Source organism: Cyanistes caeruleus, unplaced genomic scaffold, assembly GCF_971803275.1.
Source record: "Cyanistes caeruleus unplaced genomic scaffold, bCyaCae1.hap1.1 HAP1_SCAFFOLD_76, whole genome shotgun sequence".
NCBI classification, from domain to species: domain Eukaryota; kingdom Metazoa; phylum Chordata; class Aves; order Passeriformes; family Paridae; genus Cyanistes; species Cyanistes caeruleus.
The window spans coordinates 2,104,397-2,115,713 of record NW_028255888.1 but is presented as its reverse complement, the minus strand read 5'-3'; the positions used below and the strand labels follow the sequence as shown (position 1 = coordinate 2,115,713).

The following is an 11,317-nucleotide window of genomic DNA, read 5'->3' as shown; positions in this document are numbered from 1 at the left end:
CAACCCATCCCATCCCTGCTTGACATCAAGACCCCCTTCCCAAGCCCTATTTCCCCCATTTCACACCTCCCAAACTCCATCACATCCATCCTGCCCCACCCAATGCCCATCTCACCCCTCCTGATTTGCATCCCACTTGGCCCAATCCCCTTCCAATCCCATTCCACCTGATGCCTTCAGAAGGCTGACCTAGAACAGAGGCTAGACAGAGTTAAGAATAAAGTTTATTAAAGGCCTTAAAGGAGACACCTTGGGCAGTACAAGAGCCTGGCCAAAAGTACACCCAAGATGGAGCAAAAATGGTCACAAAAATGGACAACTGATCACAAGGTCTCACATTTTTAGAAGTTGAGGTCCATCACCATACTTGGGTTCATGGTCCAATTACAGCTTCAGATGACGAAGCCCTGTCCTTCTTGTTTTCTCTCTTCAGTCCACCCTGGTTTATGCTTTTGGGCCTGAAACTTGTAACAACTGCCCTTAGTATCAAGCTAGAAAAGGAATTGTTTTGTCTACCTCCTCTGTGAAGAGAGCTCACCAACACTTAATATGAAGTTCAAAACTACAAACCTAGGCAGCGCAGAATATGAAAAATATGAAAGCTAAAACTTAAGGCATTACACCCTGAGGACCTGTGGAATCCAGTAATTGTGGGTGGGAATGAATATTTTTTGGGGGGCATTGAGTGGTTTTGAGGTGACAGATCAAACTCTCTCATCTCCTTGAGTGGCAAAAGATGGAGACAAATACACCAAATAACCCCCAAAACCCTCCCATGTACCTCCCTGAATCCCAGATTCCCTTGAAGCACTAGTAAAAAGTGAGGTTTTAGATGCCTTTGATGAATCTGTTGATTGTTACTCCAATTTTGTAAATTTTAAAGGGATGAAGATGAATCAAAGGAATATTAGAGCCAAAACAAAATCACCACCAACACACTGTCTTCCCAATGCAGATCACAGGAAACGTGGGTCATCAGGGCTCTGCCCAGCGTGGGGCCTCCCATAGGGGATGGAGCTGGAGCAGCACATGAAGCTCTTCCTTCACTCGGGGCACTCACAGGGCTTCCCTTAGTGGTGCCTCAGTTGGTGTCTGGCCAAGCTACAGCTCTTGGAGAAGCTCTTCCCACACTGGGGACACTCATAGGGCCTCTCCCCAGTGTGGATGCGCCAGTGCCTGAAGAGGTGGGAGCTTTGCTTGAAGCCCTTCCCGCACTCTGGGCAGCGGAAGGGCCTCTCCTCTGTGTGAATCCGCTGGTGCTAGAGGAGACTGGAGCTGGTCTGAAACCTCTTCCCACACTTGGGACACTCGTAGGGCCTCTCCCCAGTGTGGATCATCTGGTGGATGATCAGTTGGGACCTACACCTGAAGGTTATCCCACATTCCCCACACTCATAGGGCCGTTCCTCTGTGTAGATGCGTTTGTGGGTAATGAGGCTGGAGCTCTGGCGGAAGCTCTTCCCACATTCCCCACACTCGTAGGGCCTCTCCCCAGTGTGGATGTGCTGATGGATGACGAGCTGGGAGTTGCAGCTGAAGCCCTTCCCACATTTCCCACACTTGTAGGGCCATTCCCTGGTGTGGATCATTTGGTGGCAGATCAGGCTGTTGCTGTGGCTGAAGCTCTTCCCACACTCCAAGCACTCATAGGGCTTCTCCCCATCCTGAAGCTGCTCATGGACCACCAGCTCAGAGCCCCGGCTGGATCTCTGGTCACCTTCCCTGCACAGGGTGGGTCTTTCCTCCTCAGAGGAAAAGGGGTTTGGAGCCCCTCCTCCTGCAGGATCTCCAGGGCTTTTCCTCCCCATTGGATTCCTGCACTGTGGAGCTGCTCAAAATGGCCTCTTCCACGAGGTTCTGCCCCAGGGATTTGTCCTCTCTGGTCTCCATCCTCAGCTCCTTGTCTGAGGGAGGAAGGACAAGGAGAGGATGGGATTTGCCTCCGTGCCAGAGGGAAGGGGAAGGAGATCCCCCCAGTGCGTCCCCAGCAGGACGGTGTCGGCAGCGGGGTTGTCCTGCAGCCGGGGCCATGCTGGGCTGGGAGATGGAGCAGAAGAGAGGGGGAAAGGGGCACTGACTTCCTCCTCACCTACGTGGGTTTCCTGGGGCATCTTCCTCTTTCTCACAGCCTCCTTCTCCATCCGGACAAGGTTTAGGACTGGGAAATCCTGGTATGGGTAAAATAGGGGAAGAGTACATTGACTTTGAATGTCTCTCGGTCCAAGTCCATCTCTAGAAGTCACCGGTCATCTGGGGCCCATAAAAACCTCCCAAACACCAAAATTCAGCCCTGAAATTGCCTCCCAGGAGCTCTCCATCTCTGGTCTCTCGCCTTTGGTGTTCAGGGGTTCCTCCCTGTCTCAGCTGCTGGGGGTTATACTTGCACTCAGGTTCCCCTGTCTGCTCAGTCCCTGCCCTTTTCAGGCTACTGGGAGTGCCAGGAATCCAAAAAGTTTCCCCTGTTTCCATCTCCTCATTTAGGGATGATGGGGCTTTTTGGATTCCCATGGCCCCTTCTCCCCTGATGCTCTGCTTTGGAGTGCAGGGGGTCCAAGGATTCCCCCCTGCCCCTCTCCAGGCTGTTGAGGGTCCCGTGAATTTGTGGTTCCTTCTCCTTTCTATGATCTTCCTTTGTCCCTCCCCCTCCTCCCCCAGGAGCAGTGACAACCTCAGTGACCCATTCCCAAACCCCTCACAGCCCATGGCAGGAGCGGGGATGGAGCTGGGATAGGTCGGGATGGGCAGCGTGGGGCTCTCCGCTGCTCCCACCCGCTGGGAGATTGGGAAAATTTGGGGCTGCAGATCCAACCTGGGGCTGGCTGGGGACCCTGGCTGGGGACTGCCAACCCTTGAGGCTCCTCTGGGAAGATGCAGGAGGGGGGAACACAGAGAGGGCTGGGGGATCCCAGGAGCGGCAGCACTGGCAGGGACTGATTTGTACTGGGATCATCCTGGGATCGTCCTGGCAGTGGCTGAGATTGCACTGGCTGTGTACTGACACCATACTGGGATGATACTGGGAGCAGCTGGGACCATGCCAGGAGAGACTGTGATCACACTGAGGGAGACAGATCTTACTGGCATCATACTGGGATGATACTGGCAGTGAGTAGGAGGCTGCAGGGGGCAATTGAGACCAGGTTGGGGGCAAATGTGATATACTGGGAGTGAATGGGATCGTGCTGAGGCTGACTGGGAGAGTTGAGATCAAATGGGATCATGCTGGAAGGAACTGGGAGAAACTGGGATTATGCCCTGCACTCCCCAGAACCCCAGTATCGCCCCCCATATGTCCCATAAGTGTGCCCCAAACCCTCCAAGATCCCCGAGTGTTCACTCAGCACCCGTTCAGGACCCTCCAAAGCATCCCTGGATCCCTGAATGCTCCCGACCCAACAGATGCCCCTTCCAGACACGGCTGGGAATTCATCTCCCATCATCCCAGAACACAGTTCCGCGCCCAAACCTCCTGCCGTGTCCCCTGCCCAAAAGGGCCCAGTTAGAGCTCCCCAGGTTCCCCCCAAGTGCTCACGAGCCGTATACATTCGCCCCGAGGACCTGCAGCCACGGCTCGGACGCAGAAGTGCTCTCCAAGTGCTTCCCCACACCGCCAAACCTGCCTTCCGAGCCACTTCCTGGACTACAGCTCCCATCATGCTCCGCGGCGCCCATAGAGCGCTATTCCTGCCATGACTCCGTCTCCCGTCATGCCCCACTCCCCACCGGAATCCACTGGAGATGCGCCTATAACTCCCGTGATGCTCCGCGGCCCCATTAAACCGTATTATACCGGCGCCTACAACTCCCATCATCCCCCGCGACCCATAGATTCCCCGTTACAGCCCCCCAAGTGCTCGCCCAGACCCCGAAGTATCCCCAGATTTCCCTCCCTGACTTCCAAGAGCCCCCCTGGATGCCCAAGTGCTCCCCCAGACCACGAATTGTCCCACAGAATCCCTAAGTGCCCACCTGGCTCCCCCAAGTGTCCTCCAGACCACCAAGTTCTCTCTAAATTCCGTCTCCAGACCCAAAACTGCCCCAAATGTTCCCCAGAAAAGTTTCCATGGACCCCAAAGTGGTCCCTTTTACCCTGTCTGAGAAAATGATTAAAAAATATGATCAAAGCACTAAAAGTAGGACAAATTAGCATAAAGAGGGATAAATAGTGATCAATTAATTAATGAAGGGAATTGTGGTACTTTGACCAAGGAATGAGAATGTTTTTAGTTGCTAAAAATGTATCAATTCTTTCATATAAATATAAAAATTAGGTTCTAAAAATACAGAACAATATTATTATAAAATAATAAAATTTTATTTTTTTAATTAATTAGATTTTAATGATAAAGAAAAATTCTAAAGAGAAATGTTATCAATGTTTTGGGATGTCTGTCCCAGGTGGGCCATGTCAGATATGCTGAGGCTCGGGGTGAGGAGCAGGTTGTCCAAACAGGGGCAGCCGGCAAGGGATTCATTCTTCTCTGTGGCCAGACAGCCTAAGGAGACATTCAGCATCAGGATTGTAAAGAGTAAATCATGACCTCCTGATCAGTACACAAAGATGTTTTACAGTTTGAACAGTAGAATGTTGTCACTGTAAGGTGCCTTCTTTGTTAATATAGCCCATATTGCGTCATGTTTTTTAAATACCAATGTTGTTGTACCAGCTTTCTTTGCTAAAATATTGTTATAAATGAAATTAGAATTTTGACAACTAGGTCCCTTGGCTTAATGGCAGTTTAATTAAAAATGAATACAATTTACTAAACTGAATAATAGTGTGGTGTAAAAGAATGCAGTTTAGTAAAATAATACAGTTTAACAAAAAAATAAAATTTATATATATAATCTACTAGTAATTAAGTATGATTAAAGCATAAGCAAAACCCACCAGGGTACGGAGGCTTCCCACCCTGCCTCACCTTCAAAACAAAGCACTTCAAGCTAAACTCATATACTGTATGCTTATACATATTCATTAATGTTTCCTGTAAGTTTCCTCCTATTTCCGATTTTTCTGATTATACGTCACTTTTCTTCACGGCACATGCCTCACTTGTTGTTAGGAGGTCTTCAGTCTTCTTTTGGTGGTCTTTTGGTGAAGGCTTCTCTTCTTCCTCATTGTCCTTTGGATAACCTTACAGGTTTGCATGTGCGTACTAAGCCTTGTGTTATGTTAGTCTACTAATTAGCCTTATGTTTACTAATCCTTACGCCCAATGCCTAAATTTCTTCTAATTTTGGACCATCTCAAGGCCATTTTGGTCTTGAGACACCATGTATCTTCTAAACTACATCCTGTACCTTAATTTTGACATGTAACATCTGCAAAGGGGTACATCTGCTTTGTAACACTGATTCTTGATTGTTTCTAATAATAACTTTAATAACAGTTACAATTTAGTTAGCACGAACCAATTCCATTTATTACAACTGTAAATACCCCTTATGCACCTTTTTATTGGTTTCCATGCTAACGGCCTTGCTTTCTTCCTTGCTATGGATAAACTTGTATTTTCTCAATTTCTTCTTTTGCTAACTCAATTGTTTGGCTGCAGACCAGTTGCTAAGCCCATCCACATTCAGCTCTTAGTCTTCAGAGGGAAACTTTGAGCACAGTGAGAATCTCCCAGTGTGCAAGAGGGTCCCTGTGTGCCAGCTGCAGCTGGGGCCTCAGCCATCTCCTCTCTCAACAGGTTCCCCTCTGCAGCTTCACAGGAAAGGCCAAACACCTCCTTCAGGGACACCTGCACCACATATTTCACATCTCCATGCCCATACGTGATGTCCCTGTCACAGCTGCATTACCAGCTTGCTGCTGTGCAGATGCTGCCACCACCCACAGCAAGGCCCTGTGTCCCTGAAGGGACCTGCCCTGCTCTGTGGCCTGGACTGAAGGTGCGTCCCTCCTGCCAGGGCAGGGCCTGACACAGCTCTTCTGTTCCAATAAAGAGATGGAGCTGTCACCCCAGTGTCTGGCTGGTACCACCAGCTAAGCCCACACAGCACCAGCCCTGGCTGAGCTCCATGTCCAGGAGCAGGCGGGGCTGACCACGGTGTGGGCAGGCAGGAGCCAGGCAGGGGCTGCTGTGACCAGCAGCGGGGCCCCGAGGGGCTGGGGGACTCTGTGTTGAGTGTCCCTGGTCTGAGGGCACATTTCCTTCAGTGGCATCACCTGGGCCTGGACCTCCTCCAGTGCCATGCCCAGGAAAAGAGGGAACCATCCAGAGCATCTCATGGGACAGAACATGACCAGCAATGTCAGCAGGCAAAACCAAGGTTTTGTTTAGCAATGACCCTTTGATGAAGTCAAAGATTTACAATCAGTCCAGTACAGATTGGAGTACAGATGGGAGAACACTCAGGGGGTACAGCCAAGGCCATGAGGTCACAGCAGTCTCTGGGGTGACAGCAGGCTGAGGTGACAGCAGGCTCTGAGGTCACAGAGGTCCCAGAGCCCCGTGGTTGCACAGCACCACAAGGACCGAGCAGTCAGTCCTTGACCACGACTGCTGTGGCAGCAGCGGTGCTGACATTGGGACAGTGGTGTCAGGACAGTGGTGGCAGCAAGAGCTGCAGGACTGGCAGTGGGCAAGGCACCATGGCCTTTGCTCTGCGCCTCTTCCTCCTGCTCCTCCTGGCAGTGGCCCTGCCTGACAGGGCTGCCCAGGCTGCTCCGTGGCGAGCACAGGGAGCAGGTGAGCCCAGGGCCTGGCTTCCCTTTCCTGAGACAGCACTTCCTTCTCCCTGGGAAGCGTTGGGGATGGTTTTCCCCCAGGGCTTAAGGGAGGGCTTCCTCTGTGCGTGGGAGAGAGTCCCCAGAGCCCCTGGGCTGGTCCCGCTGCCCCACCAGGGATGTTGCATGGGGCCTGCAAAGAAGGTGGAGAGTGACCAGAGCCAGCCCAGAGCTCTCCAGGCCTCTCTGCAGCTTTGGCCATGTCCACTGACATCTGGCTGCCACGGCCTTTCCCAACCCCCTTGCAGTGCCCAGTTCCCTAATGCAGAAGGGCGTCCCAGCACACCATGGAATGGTTCTGATCTGTGCTTCCTTCCAGATGAGGGTGGTAGGAAGGCTCCTCCAGCAGCTTGGCTTCATGAAGATTTTCTGCCTCTGGAGCCCCATGCAGGTATATTCTCACTGTCCCAGCAAGAAATAATCATTGACCACCTGTCATGAACCAGGTGACAGAAGCTTCTGTGGCTGTTGAGTTACAGGTGTGTCTGCATCAAGGACATTTCAAGCTCCTTTTCTGGTTGCTGCACGCAAGCCCAGCTCCCATCACAGGGGTGAGTGGTGTGTCCTTGCAGATCCCACAGGCTTGAGCCCTGGTTCTGTGGGATCCATTCATCTGAAATGGAAATACTTTCTGTTAAGGTTCTCCTAGAGGGAGGAATAAACCCACAGAAGACAAGATGCTGAGTGAACTGGATAGACGCCATGGTGGGTCCAAGTCCCTCAGCCTTCTCCTGAGACTCAGCAGCCAGGGGCTTTCTCTGCACATCTGGACATGCCGTGCCTGGCACAGTGGGAAGGGATCCATGGCAGCTTCACTGCCCCCTGCTGCTTTCATGTCCTGCAGGGCTGTTTCCCAGCCTGGCCTGGCTACAGCTTCTCCCCAGCCTCTGCAGGAAGGCATTTGGCATCAGCTGACAGGGAGCCCAAACTGCAGCACAGGCCATGCACAGCCAGAGATCCCTTGCAATTTCCCAGTCTTGGGGTAGATGTGGAATGGCAGCTCTTTGGAGGAGGGAGGGCCCTGTCCTGGCTCTGAAGTTTTGATGGCTTCCTGAACCTTATTCATGACTTGGACAAGTATTGCCTTTTGAAGATGCCACCTTCCTGTTGGGGAACAGCCCCACCTGATCCAGCTGTGGCTCTTCTTTTCTCCAGAGATGAACCCAAAGGCTGTGCTGAAGGCAGCGTTTCCCGGAGGAAGCAGTGGCTCATGGGCAGCCTCTGCTGCAGGAAGGGAGGCCATGCCAGGCACAGTCCCAGGAGGTAATTGCTGTGCCCCTGGGCCTGAGCCCTGCTGAGGCTTGAGCTGCCATCTCTGTTGCTTGGCTTTGTGAGCACAGTGCAGAGGAATTATCCTGAGCAGGCTCAGGGCACTCGGCTACTGAGCAGTTCTGCTGAGGTCCCTCCATGGGAGACACATCCCAAAACCTGGCAGCGGCTTCAAGGAATGCCCATGGTGGGGAAAGGGCTGAGGGGAGGGTAAAGCTCCAGTGTGCCCTGAGAGGGCCTGGCGCTGTCCCCTTGGGCTGGGGGAGCTGTCCCAGCTGAAGGACGGAGGGCAGGAGAGAGGGCAGGACGGAGGTAGGGATGTCTGTGGCACTGAATGCTGCAGTTTGGCCCAGGGCTTAATGGTTTCCTCTGTGGCAGGGAGAGCCCCTGGGCCCTGGGCTGGTGCCGCTACCCCACCAGGGATATTGCACAGGGCCTGCAAAGAAGGTGGAGAGTGTCCAGAGCCAGTCCAGAGCTCCCCAGGCCCCTCTGCAGCTTTGGCCATGTCCACTGACATCTGGCTCCCTTGGCCATCCCCTGACCCCCTTGCAGTGCCCAGTTTCCTAAGGCAGAAGGGGGTCCCAGCACACCATGGAATGGTTCTGATCTGTGCTCCCTTCCATATGAGGGTGGTAGGAAGGCTCCTCCAGCAGCTTGGCTGCATGAAGATTTTAAGCCTCTGGAGCCCCATGCAGGTATGTTCTCACTGTCCCAACAAGAAATAATCATTGACAACCTGTCACAAACCAGGTGACAGAAGCTTCTGTGGCTGTTGAGTTACAGGTGTGTCTGCATCAAGGACATTTCAAGCTCCTTTTCTGGTTGCTGCACGCAAGCCCAGCTCCCATCACAGGGGTGAGTGGTTTGTCCCTGCTGATCCCACAGGCTGAGCCCTGGTTCTGTGGGATCCATTCATCTGAAATGGAAATACTTTCTGTTAAGGTTCTCCGAGAGGGAGGAACAAACCTACAGAGGATAGTAAGTCGCTGGAGACATCCAAACACATGGATAAGATGTTGAATGAACTGGAGAGACGCCATAGTGAGTCCATGTCCCTCAGCCTTCTCTTGTGACTCAGCAGCTGGGGGCTTTCTCTTCACATCTGGACATGCTATGGCTGGCACAGCAGGAAGGCATCCATGTCAGCCTCACTGTCCCACTGCTGCTTTCATGGCCTACAGGGCTGTTTCCCAGCCTGGCCTGGCTACAGCTTCTCCCCAGTCCCTGCAGGAAGGCATTTGGCATCAGCTGACAGGGAGCCCAAACTGCAGCACAGGCCATGCACAGCCAGAGATCCCTTGCAATTTCCCGGTCTTGGGCTAGATCAGGTGTAGGGGCTGTTTGGAGGAGGGAGGGCCCTGGCCAGCCCCAATAACCTGGCCTTTCTCCTGATCCTTAACCATGACTTTAACAAATATTGCCACTTGAACATGCCACCTCCTCAATGGGGAATGGTTCCATCTGATCCAGCTGTGGCTTTTCCTTTCTCCAGAGATGAACCCAAAGGCTGTGCTGAAGGTGCCATTTCCCGGAGGAAGCAGTGGCTCATGGGCAGCCTCTGCTGCAGGAAGGGAGGCCATGCCAGGCACAGCCCCAGGAGGTAATTGCTGTGCCTCTGGGCCTGAGCCCTGCTGAGGCTTGAGCTGTAAATCTCTGCTCCTTGGCAGTGCCTGCCTTTCAGGGATTTTGCACAGAGCATGGAAAAGGTGTTGAGAATGTCCAGAGCCAGTCCAGAGCTTTCCTCAGGCCCCTCTGCAGCTTTGGCCATGTCCATTGACATCTGGCTCCCACGGCCTTACGTGACCTCCTTGCAGTGCCCAGTTCCCTAAGGCAGAAGGGGATCCCAGCACACCATGGAATGGTTCTGATCTGTGCTCCCTTCTAGATTGGGATGGTGACATGGAGCATTTGGAAGTGCTGGTAAATGGCGGTTTGAAGACCTTGCCAGATGCTGGAGGCAAGTTCTCGATGTCCCTTTCCGCACAGAACAATCCGTGTCAAGGTGGCAAAAGCTCACTCATGTGCCATTTCCCTCAAGAATCTGAAGGTTGACGGATTCTGGAAACCTTGCCCTGCTCCCTTCTGGAGCCCTGAGTGATCCCACAGCATTGCTGTCAGTGGGAGGAAGGAGCATTTAGCTGTCAATCCTCTTCCTGTGTGCAATGCCAGTGTCTCCTTCCGTGTGCTCTGTGCAGCCACAGAGAAGAGCAGAGAGGGAAGGGCTGGGCTCAGGGCTGTGCCCTGGGGCTCTGCCTTGTGTGGCTCCTTTCTGGCCCCAGGGAACCTGAGATGCTCCTGCTCCAGCTGCCAAGCCCTGGCCCTGCTTGAGGCTCAGTTTAGAGCTGCTGGCAGCTCCAGGGAGTCCTTTCTCCCCTGACTGCCATGCAAGGGGCTCCTTCCATCCCACTGTGGGCCCACTGCAGGGACGTGGTCCCCCTGTCCTTGCTACTGAGTGGAAGGCAGAGAGGAGGGAGTGTCTTGGAGGGCAGCAGTCACCTGGGTGTACTCACTGCCACTCCAGCCTGAAGAAGAATCTTCAGCAGTGTCACGGGAGTTGTTCTGTCCTGACTTTCTTTGCAGATGAACCTGATGATGAAGATGATCCGGATTCCCAATCCATATCAGTTACTGAGCCTGATGATGAGGAAGATTATGAGGGTAGGTCAAGGCCTTTCCCCCTGGGAGAGCCGCCAGCTCAGAGCCCAAGGCTTGGCCAGGGTGGCATTGCTGCAGGTGCCAGGACAGAGCCGTGCATGGTTGTGCCCTCACCCTGCGTGATCCTCTCACTGCTCCTGTGGCTCAGTGCTGCCTGTGCAGATCAGCAGACATGACTGAAGCTTCTGTGGCTGTTGAGTTATAGGTGTGTCTGCAGGGAGGACTTTCCCAGCTCCTGAGCTAAATTCTGCCAGCAAGCCCAGCTCCCATCACTGGGGTGTGTGGTGCCTCCCTGCTGATCCCACAGGCTGACCACTGGTTCTGTGGGATCCATTCCTGGGAAATGGAAATATTTTATATAATGGTCCCCTGAGAAAGAAGAACAAACCTATAGGAGATAGTAATGTAGCAATGGGGGAACTCAAATACCTGGACATAGTCCTGAATGATCTGGAGGGATGCCATGGTGGGTCCATGTCCCTCAGCCTCCTCCTGACACTCAGCAGCCGGGGGCTTTCTCTGCACATCAGGACACGCTGTGCCTGGCACAGCAAGAAGGAATCCATGGTAGCCTCACTGCCCCACTGCTGCTTTCATGGCCTACAGGGCTGTTTCCCAGCCTGGCCTGGCTGCAGCTTCTCCCCAGCCTCTGCAGGA

At 53.0% G+C, this 11,317-nt stretch overlaps 1 protein-coding gene across 1 annotated transcript in view; it reads right to left on the bottom strand.

Annotated features, from left to right (window-relative positions):
- The window catches only part of LOC147646935 (uncharacterized), a 592,289-nt gene that overhangs the window by 415,489 nt on the left and 165,483 nt on the right, over window positions 1-11,317 (bottom strand). Inside the window, 1 exon segment of the mRNA XM_086872733.1 lies at window positions 1,106-1,643. Coding sequence (XP_086728859.1) covers window positions 1,106-1,643 — 538 coding nt within the window.